General features: G+C 43.8%; 1 protein-coding gene across 4 annotated transcripts in view; it reads left to right on the top strand.

The window, feature by feature from the left end:
- CPEB3 (cytoplasmic polyadenylation element binding protein 3) overlaps positions 1-17,822 on the top strand; it is a 200,246-nt gene extending 182,424 nt beyond the window's left edge. For 3 of the 4 annotated variants that reach the window (XM_036265384.1, XM_036265381.1, XM_036265382.1), the window contains one exon: positions 12,068-15,322. In XM_036265384.1, coding sequence (XP_036121277.1) covers positions 12,068-12,295 — 228 coding nt within the window. In that variant the 3' untranslated portion in view covers positions 12,296-15,322. Of the gene's footprint in view, positions 1-12,067 lie in introns of all 4 variants that reach the window. The other variant, XM_036265383.1, reaches the window with a different exon arrangement.
- The last annotated feature ends 564 nt before the right edge of the window (positions 17,823-18,386 follow it).

Consider the following 18,386-nt stretch of genomic DNA (forward strand, 5'->3'; position numbering starts at 1 on the left):
AGGCTGTTCATGAGATTATTAATGGAAAAAGACCATCACTGCCCTTTTAAGTAGTTATCTCAGTAGGACATTCAAGTTCTTGAATCCCAGAAGTCAGGGGCTATAGGTCAGTTAGCAGTTTCTTGGTGAGTACTTATTCTTATTTGGAAGAGCTGGTTCAAACTTCTCATAGGGTAGGGGAAACTGAGGCCTGCAAGGTTGTGATACAGCCAGTAAAGGGATAGAGTCAGGGTGCTCTGCCCTCTGTGCCCCGGTGGGAGCGGGAGGGGCGATACCATGGCAGTTATGCATTTCGGTTTGTAATGATTGTCTTGCCCTTTATCCTGCTGTGCTGTGCTGCTGTTACACTGTTCTGCTACTAGAACTTGGTTTAGGGCCGATTGACATCTTCACCTCCAGCCCCACTTCCAAGTAGCATGGAAGGAAACCAGACTAAGAGTGAATGTATGGACTGTGCAGGCTACTGTCAGCTGGCGTGAAAAAGTTACCTTGAGGCCAGACACCCACAGATCTCCTGTGCTCTGTAAACACGTGGCGGGGTGTTGGGAAGGGCACCAGAGCAATGTGTACATTTTTCTGCCCTAAGCACCAGAAAATATGAAACACAATAAGACCCATATTTTGAAAGGTAAAAAGAAAAATCCAAACCATTTTTTTCTGTGTATTTTAAATCCCAGATTGCTTCTAAAATTAATAACTGTGAATTTACTAAATCTGGACGGTTGTGGATAACTATGTTGCTAAGGAAAAGCTATTTTCACGTTGCTGCTTTAATTTCCTAGACATTTATCAGCTTGCTCTCTAAACAGCAGGATTCTAGCTCATTGTCAGTTGAAAAATTAAAAATATATGTTTCAACATTTTTAGTATTGCCTGCCGGTGGGGGGCCTGCTTTAGCCACTGTAAGGACGCCGTGTGCGGTGAGATGGTCACAAGGTCACTGTGGTTTTTAGGCGAGATGTACTCTGTGACACGTGCCAAGAAGATTAGAAGCACATTATATTTAAAAACTTCGCCCTGGCCGATGTGGCTCAGTGGATAGAGTGTTGGCTTATGCACCGAAGGGTCATGGGTTCCATTCACGGTCAAGGGCACATACCTCAGTTGCAGGTCCGATCCCCAGCCCTGGTCGGGGAGACTGCAGGAGGCAACCAATCGATGTCTCTCTCTCACATCGATGTTTCTCTCTCTCCCTCCCTCTCACTCTTTCTAAAATTCGATGGAAAAAATATCTTCGGGTGAGGATCAACCAAAAAAAAAAAAGCTTTGAGCACACCAAATAAAATTATATTTCCTGGAAGCACATGGCTCTAGATGGTAAGACATGGCCGACCTGACTTCTGGGCGAGGCTCACCTTTTCCCTGCTCAGTTATACCCCTTCACGGGCCTCCTCCTCCCGTTTGTCCATTCTTACTCTGTTGTCTGAACCATTACTTCTGCTCACTTCCAGCCACCTGTAAGCATAACTTCTCTGCCTTGGGATGGCTAGGTATCTGACTGGCTTAATTTGTTTTTTTCTGTCACCAAGGAGCAGAAAGCAGCAGGGACCAGGTGTCCTTTATGTAACCTTCAACTGAGCCTGACCTTGGCTGATGCCTCCTTTCTCGTTATTACAACCTTTAAGGTCCGAAGAGGGAATTCTGGACCTGAATAGTTTGTGGTCTCCCTAGGTATCTCCTCTCTTCCACCAAGAGCTGTTTAGCCATTGTTCCATTTACTTTGGGAGGCCCTGTTACTGACTGATATCAAAGTGACTGCAGAGATCAGCCTTTTCATTGGAAACAAAACAATGTCAGCATTGAGGCCGTTAGTTACAGTATGGCTTTCTCTTTGTCTGTGTCATTCTAAATATTCCCTTTATCTGTCTTCTTATAGCCACTTACCCAGGGTTCCACACCAGCCCTCCTGGTCCTCAGGTTACCAGCTCATCAGTAGTTCACACATATTCCTCAGCATCCTCAGGCCTGGCGTCTCCACTGGGCGAGTGGTAGGAATTCAGTGTCTCTAGAGGACGTCTGTAGCTCCTGTGCCTGCACATCCCTTTGAAGCAGAGGGTCAGTTTGGTGGTGTGATTGGCTCTGTGTGGGCTCTAGTATCTGGACTTCAGTGGTTGTGTAGGTCAGTAATGTGATGCCCATAAGTTGTGTCTCCAAAGTGGCATAGCTCAGTGACACTGAGGTGATTTAGGTGGTCAACAGAGAAACTCATTTTTATTTTTTAGCTGTTATTATTTTGGTGTGTGTGGAATCTTTAGAGTTTTCTATATGACCCCTCCCCCCTTTTTTTTATCCTCACCTGAGGACATTTTCCCATTTTTTTGTTCAGATAGAGTGGGAGGGGGAGAGAGGAAGAGAGAGAGAGAAACATTGATGTGAAAGGGACACATCGAGTGGCTGCCATCTGCACGACCCAACCAGGGCCAGGAACAAACTGCAGCCGATGTACATGCCCTTAGTGGGAACTGAACCCAGGTCTCTTGTGACCGCAGGCCGACGCCCTAACCACTGAGCCAAACCAGCCAGGGCTATATGACTCCATTTTTTTTAATCCTCACCCGAGGACATTTTTCCATTTTTTGTTCAGATAGAGTGGGAAGAAGAGAGAGAGAAACATCAACATGAAAGGGACACATTGAGTGGTCGCCACCTGCATGACCCAACCAGGGTCGGGGACAAACTGCAACTGAGGTACGTGCCCTTAGCGGGAACCGAACCCGGGTCTCTCTGGACTGCAGGTCGATGCTGTAATCCCTGAGCCAAACCGGCCAGGGCCCCATTTTTATTTTAATAGTTATATACAGTTGGCCGTCGTTTATCGCGGTTAATCAGTTCCAGACTCTACCGCAATAAATGAATTTCCAGGAAGTCGGCTTCTTTACGCACAGTCGTCCCTCACCCCTTTGCGCTTCATTCAGCTTCACCCTGTCGCGGTGTTTTCAATTATAGTCCAGTTTAGTGTTTGAAAAACTGCGGTAGAATGAAGCCGCGAGCATCGAAGCACGAAGTGGCCAGGGACGACTGTATCTGTGTGTTGGGGAAAATAGAATCAGTCTGGATAGTCAAGTACAATGTCACATAGTAATACAGATGGCATCAGGGTGTGGCGAAAACAACAAATGGTTTGAGAGAGCCTTTAAGAAACTCTCAGACCATAAATTATTTTAGGGAAGAACTATGTCTTGTTCTCCATTGTAACTCAGCGTTTAATATGGTGGCTTACACGGAATAGGCACTGCGTTCATATTAGTCAGACGAGTGAAGCCACTCAAGCCAAAACAAACACCCTTATCTAGCACAGGACCACCTGACTGCCATGTGCTTCCTGCAGCTACTTCTCTCTGCAAGTTCAGTTGTCAGAGATCCTGATTGACTGGCGACCGTCAAGGGGCTGTGGTGAACGGCTGCATTTGTGGGTCATTTTGAGTCGCGGTGTAGGTGGCACCTTGGGGCAAGCCTCTGCTCTTTGGGTCAACGCCGCGCATGGCCGTGCTGGATGCGGCTCTGCGGTCCGCCGCTCCGCTCTGGAAGGCAGCCCCCTGGAAATTGGGAACGGCCTCTGAGCAGAGGAGCAATCCAGAAGCCACATCCTTTACTTTGTGGCTTTATTCAGAGTCTTACTGACTCTGATTACTGCCATTTAATGTGGAAGTTTTAACAAACTTGATTACCTAGCTTTTCAGTTCGATAGGAAATGATAGGAAGCTGTACATTTATAAAGGATCAGTGGCCCTGGCTGGTTTGGCTCAATGATTGGAGCGTTGGCCTGCAGACCAAGGGGTCCCGGGTTCGATTCCCAGTGAAGGGCACATACCTGGGTTGCAGGTTCAATCCCCAGCCCTGGTGGGGGTCATGCAGGAGGCAACCAATCTATGTGTCTCCCTCCCTCCCCTTCTGTCTAAATACCAATGGGAAAATATCTTTGGGTGAAGATTAACAACAAAAAGGATCAGTGAACAGTATTAGAAGTGACAGATTTTGGAAGGGGTGACAGAAAAAGAGAAAACTGCATTGTAGCACCTGGCACAACTATAAAGAACATTCATAATATCCTTGCTTAAGAGGGGGCAGAGTAAATACTACATTTTAGGAAGATCTCCATCAAATTCGAGATGTTTAGCATCAGAAAGGAAAATGTCTGCTTTCTGGAAAAGTAGCTTATGAGGAATTCATTATTCCCTACGCAAGCTGACGAGGCATCTCTGTGTGCCTCAGGCCGAGCTTAGTGCCATAGCTGCTGAAGCCCTGTGTTGACTGATCTCTCAGAGCCCCTCTGCGGGTGGAGAACATGTACCAAGCTCAGCCTGAGTAGACAGAAGGTGCAGTTTTATTCATGTTGCATTTTCAAATATCAGCACAAATGCACCACTTGACCTTACATGTGTTCAGTGTTTTACAGTTTGCCATAGGAGTTTGTATCCATTGTTCCACTTGATCTTAACATCCCCGTGTTGTGGAAATTCTCTCAAATCAATGGTGGGGCACATGTTCAGTCTTTTTCATGATTGCATGATATTCCACGGGAGATAGATGTACCACATTTTATTCAACCAATTTCCTATAGATGGACATTTACTTTGTTTCTAGTTTTTTGCCACTGTGGGCAATTCTTCAGTAAATATACTTTACATGTGGTGGTTATATTTCCAAGCATTTTGATTACAGCATTCACAACAACCAGCAGTGGGATTCCTGGGTCAAAGAGTATATGTATTTTTAATTTTAATAATTTGCTAGTCTAGTTTCCTTTTTTTTTTTTGCTAGTCTAGTTTCCTTTTTTTTTTTTTTTAGAGGGAGTAGAAGGGAGAGAGAGATAGAAACATTGATGAGAGAGAGAAATATCAATTGGCTGCCTCCTGTACATCCCCTACTGGGGATCGAGCCTGCAACCCAGGCACGTTCCTGACGGAATCGAGCCGGGACCTCTCAGTCCATGGGACGATGCTCAATCCACTGAGCCACACCAGCCAGGCTAGTTTCCTTTTTTAAAACAATGGTTTTAGAGAGAGGAAGGGAGGAGGAGGAGGAGAGAGAGTGTGTGAGAGAGCGACATCAATGTGAGAGAGAAATATTGATCCACTGCCTCCCACATGCACCCCAACCAAGGATCAAACCCACAACCTGGGTATGTTCCCCTTTCTGTGTACGGGCTCCAACCGACTGAGCTACACTGACCAAGGTGCTAGTTTGCTTTTTAAAAATGTCATAGTGAGTCACATTTCTGTCAGCAGATGATTAGTAGTTATCACCTCTTCTAAATGTTTGACAGTCTGATGAGAACAAAGTGATATTAATTTTCTTTTTCCTGACTACTAACCAATGTGAAATCTTTTCATGTGGATTGCCTTTGAATCCTTGTATGAATTATTCACCACCCATTTTCCCACTGTGTTGTATGTCTTTTTTCTTGCCAGTTTTTAAGAGTTCTCTGTATAATATAAATAATAATCTGTCATTTTTTTCCAAATCCATCATTTGCCTGTTGACTTTTCTCATAGTATCTTTTGCCGCTTATAAATGTATTTTCTTTTTACATCATTTACTACATTTATTTCCTTCTGAAGCTTCTAGGAATATAGTCCTTCATAAAAATGTCTACCTTGCCTTTAATTTGTACATACAGACCTAGTTGGGGTTTTTTAAAGGATTATTTTCTTTTTATAACATTTAAATGTTTCTTCATGTAGGTCCTGTGTCTTTATGGTTTGATTCATTCTGAGTAACTTATATAATATTTATAATTAGAATAGAATATTCTTTTCATTTTTAGTCCTAGAATATCACAAAGCTACTAATTTTCTTACAAGTCTTCTTCACAGGGAAATGACATCTTGACTAGACGGGGTTTTGGGGTCACGTCGTCTCTCTCAGCCTCGCAGACAGAGGCTCCTGGTGTTCTGGCTGATGCCCGTTGTTTCTGTCCTTGCAGGAGGCAGTCGCTAGCGCTTTTCAGGTGAAGCATGTAACATGTTCTCTTCACCTCTCGAGTTCAGAAACTAGCTAGTGCTTTACCAGGCATGTCAGGGGTGTGTTTCCCTCTCATCCAGTCTAAACTGGACCTGGTGGCATTTTTGATGCGCATTTCAGGACTTTCACTTTCCCTCATGCCTTTTTCTTCTTCTGAACTTTTGTACTCTATATATTCAGTTCTCCTGGATCTATTCTGAAATGTCCTACCTTTCCTCTCAATTCTTTTCTAAATTATTTTTTCCCCAGAGCTTTGAAATATTTCTGCCACTTGATCTTTTAGGCCACTAAATTGGATCTCAACAGTGATTATCTGCTCTTCAATTCATCTGATAACTTAATAGTGAAAAGTGACAGTTTAAATACTCGAGCTTCTTAATAATAAAAACGTTTGAACACACCCAGACGTGTGGAGGAGAGCCCGGCAGGCAGGCTGGTCAGCGGCAGTGCCTCCGTCGTCCCGTCTCAGTAGTTGTCAGCTCGGGACCAGCCTTGTTTCATCTGCAGCTCTGCTCGCTGCCCCACCCTCACCCAGACATCGGATCGTTTCATCCCGAAGTCATTCAGTGATTTCTGTCTTTTTTTGAATCCTCACCCGAGGACATTTTTTTTTGCATTTATCTTCAGACAGAGCGGGAAGCAGAGAGGGAGGAAGAGACAGAGAAACATCGATGTGAGAGAGACACATCGAGTGGTCGCCACCCACACGACCCCAAGTGGGGCCGGGGACAAACTGCAACCAAGGTACGTGCCCTTAGCGGGAACCGAACCCGGGACTCTCCAGTCCGCGGGCCGACGCTCTAACTGCTGAGCCAAACCGGCCAGTGCTCAGTGATATCTCTTTAAAAGCGTGGGCCCTGGCCGGCTGGGCTCAGCCGTTGGAGCGTCTGCCCTCGGACCGAAGAGTTGCGGGTTTGGATCCCGTCAAGGTCACGTACCTTGGTTGCGGTTCAGTCCCCGGCTGTGGTCAGGGTTGTGTGGGAGGCAGCCAGTTGATGTGCCCTCTCACGTCAATATTGCTCTCGCTCGCGCTCGCGCTCTCTGTCTAGAGATAAATGGAAAAATATCCTCAGATGAGGATTAAAAAAAAAGTCAAAGCTGAGCCCTGGCTAGTTTTGCTCAGCGGTTAGAGCGTCGGCCTGCGGTCCGGAGAGACCCGGGTTCGGTTCCCGCTAAGGGCATGTACCTCGGTTGCAGTTTGTCCCCGGCCCTGGTTGGTCGTGCGGGTGGCAGCCACTCGATGTGTCCCTTTCACGTCGATGTTTCTCTCTCTCGCTCCCTTCCTCTCTCTCCCTCCCACTCTATCTGTACAAAAAATGGAAAAATATCCTCGGGTGAGGATAAAAAAAAAAAAAAAAGTCAAAGCTGAGAGTACAAGGTTTCCTTTTACAGTGATGAAAATGTTTTGGAACTAGATAGAGCTGGCAGTAACACAACATCGTGAGTGTATTCAACACCCCTGGATTGTTCACTTTAAAATAGTTTTCTATGGCCCGGCTGGTGTGGCTCAATGGATTGAGTGTCCTTCCATGGACTGAGAGGTCTCGGTTCAATTTCCAGTAAGGACACGTGCCCAGGTTGTGGGCTCGATCCCTGGTGGGGGCCATATAGGAGGCATCCAATCCATGTTTCTTTCTCATTGATGTTTCTAGTTCTCTTCTCTTCCTCTCTCTCTCTAAAAAAAATCAATAAAAAAACATTAAAAAAATAAAATAGTTTTTTATGACTTTAACCTCAGTTTTAAAAATTAATTTATGCTCTTCAAAAGAAAAATCCTGATGGAATAAAACCCACATAACTACATTACCGTTTTTATACCTAAACAAAAGTAACTGTTTTTTTTTTTTGTAATTGAATTTATTGGGGTGACATTGGTTAATAAAATTATATAGGTTTCAGGTGTAAAGTCTATAACATTCTCTGTATATTGAAATGTGTGTTCACCACCCCTAGTCAAGTACTGGTATTTTTTAGTACTACCAGAAACTTTCCTCTGTGCTAGACTTGAGTCCCTTTAAGTGCCCGTTCCTCGCTGTGTACGCTCTGAATGGCCAGGCTCTCCTCTCTTTGCTGAGTATGAATTCCATTTCTTCAGACCAGTCCTGTCTCTGACTGCTTGCTGGGGCCCAGGCCTGCCTGCTGGCACGCCCGGAGGACTGGCATCTACCTGGTGGTGGGTGCAGAGCAGTCCTCAGCTCATGGACTGCCTGCTGGCACGCCCGGAGGACTGGCATCTGCCTGGTGGTGGGTGCAGAGCAGTCCTCAGCTCATGGACTGCCTGCTGGCACGCCCGGAGGACTGGCATCTACCTGGTGGTGGGTGCAGAGCAGTCCTCAGCTCATGGACTGCCTGCTGGCACGCCCGGAGGACTGGCATCTACCTGGTGGTGGGTGCAGAGCAGTCCTCAGCTCATGGACTGCCTGCTGGCATGCCCGGAGGACTGGCATCTACCTGGTGGTGGGTGCAGAGCAGTCCTCAGCTCATGGACTGCCTGCTGGCACGCCCGGAGGACTGGCATCTGCCTGGTGGTGGGTGCAGAGCAGTCCTCAGCTCATGGACTGCCTGCTGGCACGCCCGGAGGACTGGCATCTGCCTGGTGGTGGATGCAGAGCAGTCCTCAGCTCAAGGACTGGGCTGGAAAAGCAGGCCGCTCCCTGCACCTGCCTGCCCTGCCTCCACCACCCTCCTCCAGCCTCAGGGCACAGAGGATTCAGTCCACCGTTTGGCTCCTTCCCGGCCTTCAGATGCAGGAAGATGAGTTCGAATTAGAGGCGCTGCTAAGCCTGCAGCTCCCTTCCCCCAGGATTCCATGTTCTCTGCAGGCCACGTTCTTCCCCCGATCTGCCACTGTCCTCTCTTGCTCCAGGGCTCTGCTTGAAGCTAAGGAGAGATGCTGACCATGGCAGGACTGTAGATAGGAAATGCCAGATGAGCATGTTTAGTATCAAGTCCCAAGGAGGAAGGAAATAGATCCCTGTGAGACTGAAATAGTTGAGGAAGGCTGGGCTGGCCATTGATTTTTGACAAGGTTGCCAAGACCATTCAATGGATAAAGAATAGTCACTTCAGTGAATGGTGCTGGGGCCACTGGATATCCACACACAAAAGAATGTAGCAGACCCTTCCTTTCACTGTATACAGAACTGACTCAACATCTCAGCCTAAGTATAGGAGCTAAAACCATGAAATTCTGCCCTGGCCGGTTTGGCTCAGCAGTTAGAGGGTCGGCCTGTGGTCCAGAGAGACCCGGGTTCAGTTCCTGCTAAGGGGCATGTACCTCGGTTGCAGTTTGTCCCCAGGCTGGGTCGTGCAAGTGGAAGCCACTTGATGTGTCCCTTTCACGTCGATGTTTCTCCCTCTCCCTCTCCCTCTCCCTCTCCCTCTCCCTCTCCCTCTCCCTCTCCCTCTCTCTCCCTCACACTCTGTCTGAACAAAAAGTAGAAAAATGTCCTTGGGTGAGGATAAAAAAAAATAAAAAATTTAAAAAACATGAAATTCTTATAGGAAACATAGGGGTAACTCTTCATGACCTTGGATTTGACAGTGGATTCTTAGATATGACATCAAAAGAAGGAAGAACAAAAGAAAAAAAGAAAGTGGACTTTATCAAATTAAGGCATTATCAAGCCCGGCTGGTGTGGCTCAGTGGTTGAGCATCGACCCTTGCACCAAGAGGTCACCGGTTCGATTCCCGGTCAGGGCACATGCCCAGGTTTGGGCCTGATCCCTAATGGGGGGCAGGTAGGAGGCGGCCAGTTGATGTTCTCTCTCATCAGTGTTTCCATCTCTTTCTCCATCTCCCTTCCTCTCTCTCTAAAATCAATAAAGAAAAATTATTTTTTTTAAAAAAAGGCATTATCAAGAAAGTGAACTAAAACCTACAAAATAGGAGAAAATATCTGCAAATCATAGTTTGATAAAAGTCTACCAGCATATATAAAGAACTCTTACAGCTCCAAACAATCCAATTAAAAAATGGGCAAAGGATTTGAAGTAGACCTTTCCCCTTAGCAGATATACAGGTGGCCATGAGCACGTGAAAAGATGCTCAGAGTCCTCAGTCAGCAGGGAAATGGAAATCAGAACCACAGTGAGATACTTCTTCACACCTAAGATGGCAGTAATCACAGAAGTGGAAAACAAGCGTTGGTGAGGACGCAGAGAAATTGGAACCCTGTATGTTGCTGATGGAAACAGGAAGGGGTGCAGTCTCTGTGGAAAACAGTTTGGCAGCTCTTCAAAAAGTTAAACATAGACTTGCCATGTTCCCCAACAGTTCTACTCGTAGGTTTATACTCAAAAGAATTTAAAGCAGGTATTGAAACAAAAATATGTACATACGTTCATAGCACCATTCACAATAGCCAAAAGGTGGAAACAAGCCAAATGCCCATCAGTGAATGAGTAGATAAACAAAATGTGGTACAGATGAGGAAACAGAGGTTCAGAGTGGCTAGAAACTTGCCTAAGGTTGTGCAGCTACTAGATTTGAACCCAGGCAGATGACCCAGAACCCCACTGCAATTTTAATTATGATACAGAGATAAATGTGAGAGATTCGTTTGAAGCCTGCTTACTACCTTGTCAGGTTGAGGAAGAGGAAGTAGGAGGAGAAATCTAGGGCCAGAGTGAAGACACCTCCCCACCGGATAACCAGGACCTGGTGCAGCTCCTCTCAAGTGGACCTTCCATGTAGAAGTATCTGTCCAGCCCGTAGACCCGTGGACTAGAACTCACGACTAGAGACAAATTCGAGAGGCGGCCAGCAAAGGGGTCTTCAGAAGAGAAGGAGAACAGGGAAGTAGTGTCTAGCCCTAGGCAGTCCCAGACTTCCCTGCTCACCTCATCCCTGCCGGAACCTACTGGCTGCATCCAGAAGCACCTAAATGGTTCTGTCAAAAAACTGTGGGTCCTGGTCGCCGTAGCCGGTGGCCACCGATGCTTTCTCCTAGCTCAGCTCTGGAGGTCGGTGTGGGAAGGAGCCTGATCGCAGACTTGCCACCTTCGTGCTAATGTCTAACATTTGAGATGAAACATGAATGATGTTCCTTTTCTGCGGTTCTAGGGAACTCTTGTTCTGCTTCATCTAGAGTATGAAATGCCCGCCCCCTGAAGGGCTGTGGTGACGTTATCTAGTGAAGCTCCCTGTCTTGGGGGAGTTCAAGGCAGTAAAGTCCAAAACATGAAAACACCTCAATGAGCCCTGACCAGTTTGGCTCAGCAGTTAGAGCTTCAGCCCACAGGCTGAAGGGTCGTGGGTTTGCTTCCTGGTCAAGAGCATGTACCTGGGTTGCAGGTTTGATTCCCGGCCCCGGTCGGGTAGTGCAGGAGGCAGCCAATTGATGTGTCTCTCTCACATCGATGTTTCTCTCTCCCTCCCTCCCTTCCTTCCTCCCTTCCATTCTATCTAAAAAAAATCCATGGAAAAATATTCTCAGGTGAGGATTAAAAAATAAATAAAAAATTTTTAAAGCCTCAATGATAACATCTCACTAGTCCCCCTGTTCCCTCCAGCCCACTGGGTGCAGTACTGGGATGGTAGCCTCAGGGCAGGGTCCCCCTCAGCTGCCTTGCCAATCTCAGTGTGACTCCGCCCTCTGGCCTGGTTCCTGCAAACCATGCCCCAAGCACAGGCTTCTGGGCTTTGTCCTAGCTGGTTCCTCTCCCCGAAATGCTCTTCCTTGTCCTGCATTGTCAGGGGCTGCCTGGCCTTCAGGGTTCAGCTCAGGAGCTTTACCAATGTGCTACCTCTCTTAACCCTCCCAGCATCCTGAGGTGGACCCTGTTGTACCATCTACAGACGTGCGTGCGTGTGTGTGCGCGCGTGTGTGTGGGAATGTACAGCCACTTGACAGCTGTTCAGGTAGAGCACACAGGAGCACAGAGAGGGGTGAAAACTCCCTCCAATCACACAACTGATACGTGAAGGAGCAGCTTCTGGAGCTCATACGGGCTCACAGGGGCAGCTGGCGGCGGATGCGAGCTGCGTTCCCAGCGGCCTCCAGCCGAGGTGGCTCAGGAAGCTGTACTGTAAAGTCTGGAAGGGGAGGAGCTCCAGGAAGCTTTGCTAAACCTTTTTCCTGTCTTTCCTCTTTGGGTCCAGGTGGAAGTGAAGCCATATGTGCTGGATGATCAGATGTGTGATGAGTGCCAGGGCACACGCTGTGGTGGGAAGTTTGCCCCGTTCTTCTGTGCCAACGTCACCTGTCTGCAGTATTACTGCGAGTACTGCTGGGCGAGCATACACTCCCGCGCCGGGCGGGAGTTCCACAAACCGCTGGTGAAGGAGGGAGGCGACCGCCCTCGCCACGTCCCGTTCCGCTGGAGCTGAGCCCAGGGCAGACCCAGCCACAAGCACTGGAGTAGATGCAAGGAGGGAAACGAGAGGGCACTGCCTCAGGGCTTACAGTGTTCTGGAAATCTGTGCATTCGTTCTCGATTTTTAAAGAAGAAATGGGTCTTTTTATTATTATTATTATTTACAGTCATATTACTGAACTCAATGTCCAGTATAATGCAAAATTGCAGAGTGTATAACGGTACTGATTTGCACTTTGATTCACACCTTTGTCTGCTTGGTACCTTCATTTCTTACACCTGACTTGTCACTCGTGACAGTACGTAGACTGCCATTCTCATCAGCAGCCATCGGGTTGATGTCTGTGGTTTTCCTTGTTTGTTTATCGTTGTTGTGTTGTTATTGTTCCGATGGTTTTTGAACGGGAGCATGCACTTATTTTCAGAAGCTCAGAGAGTTGCCCCTAGGAGAAGACGTACCAAAGGCAATCCTCGCGAGCAGGTGGCAGAGGTAGCGGAAACATCACAACAACTCAGCAATCATTAGTTGGGGTCATTTAGAGTAAAGATAACCCTTGATGAAAATAAGCCTTTAGTTGCTCTCTATTTCGACATGTAAGGATACCTCATAAGCTGAATCTTTATTTTTCCTTCATGTTTGATTTTTGTTTTGCTGAGGATTTTGGTTAGATCTTTTAGTATTATGTAAATTTATGCTGCAATAGCTTTTGCTGCTATTAAAATGGTATTATTAATACCATAATACTCTATTCAGGCTAAGGTATCAATGAAAAAAAAAAACCCAACAACACACTTTTGTGATTTAGGGATAGAATCAGCTGCCGGCAGGAGATCGGAACAGACTTCAGAAAGCTTCAACGGAAGGTCACTATTTCTGACTGCATGTTTACTTAATCAGGTTGCTGCATGCAATAAATTTTATATCCAATGTCTAGTATAAAACCTTCCCACAATGCACAAATTAAGAATCTATATAAGCTATACAATACTGATTTTTTTTTTAACGAAAAAGATTTTTTTCATTCAAAGAATTGGTAATCGACCGGAAGAAGGCATGCCTCAATAAATGGAATGCTTCTGAAATTAGGAGGAGCCCATAACAGAATGACCTATATTACAACCAATATAAAACCTAGGTGTAGGATATTCTTAAAGCAAATTTGTGGATGGTAGATGAAGTACTTTGCGGTGCTCTGTTATATATTGTGCAATTTATTTTATATAGTAAAGTGATTATGTCTAACTGTGATCAAACTTAACTGTTTAAAGCCTCTGTGTCAGACATTAATGGACTTGACAGTTCATAACTGGTATACTATTAACTAACACATGAGCTCTTAGTTACAATCTCCTAGTGCTTGCACCATTTTACATAGCTTCAGACCTTGTCCAGAAAACCAAAGAGCTCATCTTAGCTTACAGACACTAGGAATATATACAGTATATAGAGATAAGCTGTCAGATTGACAAACTAGGCACATTTTAAGAAAGTTGCGTGATGGTGATGCTAAAGAAATGTCTGTACCAAATACGATGGCCTGGGTGGAGTTGGTTGTCTGGGTGAGAAATTAACTACTTAAGTCCCTGGATTTATCCTGTAAAGCTTGAATAGAATTAAGACCTGCTAATACTACCATGGACATTTTTTTAGCATTCACTCTTGGGCTGCAGATGGTAATATATAAACACACACACAATGGTTGTGAGACTATGTACATTTTTTTTTTCCTAAATCTTCTTCCTATGTTCTGGAATTCTGGGGACAATCTGACTGGATATGACACTGCAGAATAGATTTAAATCGCTGTGTTTTGTGTGCTGTGCTGTCCTTGTCCTGTCTTAAGTTAATATTGCTTGTTTTTGTTCTGTTTTGTTTCTCCAGTGTTTCGTTGCAATTACCAGCTCTCAAACTATAGTTTGTTTTCAAAGAGGAAAAACAAAATAGTTTTTTACTGGATTAAAAAAGCTTATTAGAATTCTCCCCTTTTGAGGTTACCTCTGGGCTATTTGGTAATAATTGCTTTTTTCCAGCCCAGCTGTGGTTTTCTGTTTGTTTTTTTTCTATGTTTGTGGTTTTTTTTTCATCTGTACAAGAAATTTTGTTATGCACGACTACTTTTTGTATTCTAGACAGTTTTCAAAAGTTGGCTGAAGATTTATTCGTTTGTTTGTTTTTAAGGAAAAAGGCATGCTTTCTGACTGACATGATCTTTTGCAATACCTCAATTTTGAAATATAGGAGAGAAAATGATATTTTCTAAGTAAGTTTATTCAGAAAAATATATATTAATTTAATTCTGCAAGAAAAATGATTTAACAGATGGGTAACTTTATTTTTTTCATGCTTATTTGTGTTTTTTGAAAATGAAGAAGTTAGAGCTTTATAACTATAATATTAAAGATCATATCTAACCTACAGAAATCTACCTAATTATGTGAAAGAAGCAAAACTTTTTGAAGAAGCACCCCTCTTTCATGTACTAAAATAACACTGAGATTAAAAAAAAAAAAGTTGGAAGGTTGTACAGCATAAAGCTTAACATGGAAGCGAAAAAACATTGTCATGAAGAATAGGTTACAAAAAAATAAACTCCATTTGGTGCTGAAAGTTGTGAATAGATGGTGGAAACTACTTTCCCTTAATTTGTATATTTATAATCAAGCGTTGATTGTGCACGACTGACCAGGATTGTGAAAGAGTTCTTCTGTTTGTATTTTTTTAAAGAGAACTTTTTTAGTTTATTAAATTATAACATGTTCCCTTTTGTTTTGTAAATAAATGTGCCCCCAAGTTGTTAATGTTATATTAAAAGAGAGGGTCCTTCAAAAAAATTATTTTTTAAAACACAGAGGTGTTCTGACCTGCAACTTGACTGGGAAGCCCCTGGGTATCACAGGTCCTGTTGTGGCCTTTCCTTGATGTGACACTTGAACTAGTCGATTTTTTGAAGGCTATAACCTAACCTCGACTATTTGTTGTTATGTGCAATACTGTTTGTACTGTTTGTATAAAAAATAGAAAAAAAAAAGAAAAGAAAAAAGGCATAAATCTTTATTGCAGATTTATTTTCATTGCAAACTTTAGACATTGTGATTCACTGAAATCATTTTTCTACTGTCAAATATGTACCTTTTCTTCATGCTGGTATTTTTTCAATAGTAATGTAGCCTTTGTACTGAGACAAATTTTCATTGTTATTTTTAGAAAGATTTTTTGCTAAGAAAAAAATTAAACATATTTACATATTTTTCATTTTATTTCGTATTTTCTTTAAGGAGTGCTTTCTCAATCATTAATAGAGTTGTTTCTGGGAGGGACTTTCATATCTGGTCAATGTCATAATATTATTTTGTATTTTTACTTGGAATAAATTAATTTTATGATGCTAATTCTTTAAAAGTTTATTTTTTTCATTTTCAGTTATTTTTGAAGCTAAAACCTTTGTAATATTGTTACTAAAGTGTCTAGTTTTTTGAAATGCAAAGCTTTATGTATTAACTTGCTGATGTGGTTTACAATAGTGTGACAACAATGAAAATGGTTGGTTATGTAAAGTGATTGGAAACTGTAATGAATAATTGGGTAATAAAATGACAGAATGAGCAGAACATGTGAGATTTTGACAAGCCTTTTCCTTTGTTACAGTGGTTTAGTGTAAGATTAGGGATGTCACAGTACAGTTCTCTAGGGATGTCACAGTGGATTTATACAACACCAGGTGCAGCCAAATCTGTGGCCCTGCTCATGAAGTCACCCTAGTGAAATAGCACCAGGTGGAAAACCTGGCCAGGTCAACAGAACGACTCATTGCTTTCCCCCCTCTAACTCTTCATTATGTTGTGTGTGTGTGTGTGTGTGAGTGTGAGTGTGTGTGTGAGAGAGAATCTGCCACCAACTGCTGTCCATGTGTGAGACGGTGCCTTCCGCCCAGGCCACATCTTCTTCACTCACAGTGGTGATGTCTGAGAGTAAGAGCAGGTGCTGAGAGAACACCACCTTCTGTGGCATTCGACTTGGATTGCAAGTCACCCCTGTGCGGCTTGGGTGGGACACCAAGGAAGCACTCAGCTGTCACCACTGTATATGGACAGTCTCAGACTTCGTCTTCCTTCACCTCACCTGCTCCGTTATGGTGTCCCTCGTTTGTCCCTAATTGTCCCTTATTGTGGCAACACATCTGGCAACACTCTGAGCATGATCTGTCTGCCCTCCTGCTTCTTTTCCAACACCCACCTCACCTTGAAGCTGTGTTGTTAAGGCAGCGTGTCATTGTAATGGCACCTAAAATTGAGACCAAAAAAACGTACAACTGCAAAACTGGTGTTGCGTAAACAGAACATCCAATGACTTGCTCTAGATAGATGGTGTGTTTCTACTAGTCCTTGATGGCCTCCCCCAGTGCCGCTGCCACGGAGGCGAGGTAATCAATAACTCGGAGAAACGTGTGTCCAGAGTTGGCTTTTGGGTATGCTCTATGTATTCAGTTTTGTAAATAATATATAGATTAGATCAAGTCGTGATGTAAAATTTTAACTCAAATTGGGTATTACTGGTTGGAATTTTACATTAACTACAAATAAGTGATTAGGAACAGAAGAAACGAAATTGGAAAATTCTTGCTTAGTGGTATAAAGATTATGCTTAGATTTCTGCTTATATCTTGTGTTTTATAGCTTGTTAGTGAGGCATGGGCTAATGCAGAATGTATTGCATTTATGCAATTAGCAAATAACTGCTAGTTTTAATTTTATCTATTGTATTAGCAACAAAATGGTATTTAACTGGGTAAAGCTCCTACCTAAATATTTGAGTATTGTGACATCTCTACTTGCAAGGTTTGAGTGAAAGATTAGTCACAGATTAGTGAAAAAAAAAAAAGTATCTTTTTGTTAAAACTGGCTTATTTGTATGGATTGCTGCCTTTTCACTGGTTTGTATGGTATGTCAGCTAATATTTTCTGTTGATTTTTTTTTAATAACCAAACTTCTCTATCTCAGCTGCAATAGTGTTCCATTTTACCACAGAGTATTTTATAATTAATGCTGTTGACTTTATACCCCAAAATGGGTCAAGAAGTGGATATGTGATTTGAGGATGTTTCAGTTTGTCTGACGATGAAGCTAATTGCAACAAGTAGAAACCTTGGGTGCTAATACAGGATAACTTCTGCTCTTTTTCCTTTTCTGGATCTAGTTCTGTTGGGGTATAAAGTATTAGGTATTTGTATTTTTGCTGTCAAAATAATGGACATAACTTTTAGCGTGTTCACAGCTAAGATCTCTGTATTTGTTTTTCAACTAACAACTAATTTTAAATGTATTGTATCTTTTATTACCTGTTCTCTTAGATTGTTTTTGCTAGTAACCCTTACTCAGCTTCTGCCTTTGGGGCTTGGACTAATATTGCTTGTACGGAACTGCAGTACTGTGACTAAACATGGAGCTCAATGCAGCTATTGCTTACAACTGCTTAAACTTTGTAGTTTGGACTTCATTTTTTTCTGTAATAACAACTTATTAAATCTAGTTGTATGAAGTACTGACACTTGTCATCCTTTGAATTTGCTAAGGGACAGCGTGGCATGTATGGATTGCCTCTGGGAACATTGGCACGTTCAATCTGGAGGGAGGGAGGAAGATTCCTTCACAGCAGACTAAGCACAGCAACATTTACCTGTTCTCCGTCACAACACACATAAAAAAAAAAAAAAAAGAGCACGCGTACATTTGCAACGGGAAGCTATGTGGTGGTTTTACTCAACGTAAACCTGTGTTCAGTGCAAGGTTTTTAGAGGTGCAGTTGTTTTTCACGCCCGCACTCGCCACATGAAACCAATTTTCAAAATCAAAACCGAGTCAATGAAAACGTAAGTACGCCCCCCCCCCTTCGTTTTTCTTTTTACACGAGGCTCGCTCCGATCATTTCAGAAAATGGGTCTTTTTTAATCCCGGACCGACTCCGGGTGTGCAAGGAGCTCTAACTTGAATCCTTTTAGAAAATGGATCCCAAGTGTCTGGCGAGACTCGGTCCCCGGAGAGCTGCTGCGACGAGCAGGTGCGGCGTCCGGTGCAGGTCGCTTCCACCGGCTGGCGGGGTGGCGCG

The sequence above is a fragment of the Molossus molossus genome, unplaced genomic scaffold (genome assembly GCF_014108415.1).
Source record: "Molossus molossus isolate mMolMol1 unplaced genomic scaffold, mMolMol1.p scaffold_m16_p_17, whole genome shotgun sequence".
Classification (NCBI taxonomy): domain Eukaryota; kingdom Metazoa; phylum Chordata; class Mammalia; order Chiroptera; family Molossidae; genus Molossus; species Molossus molossus.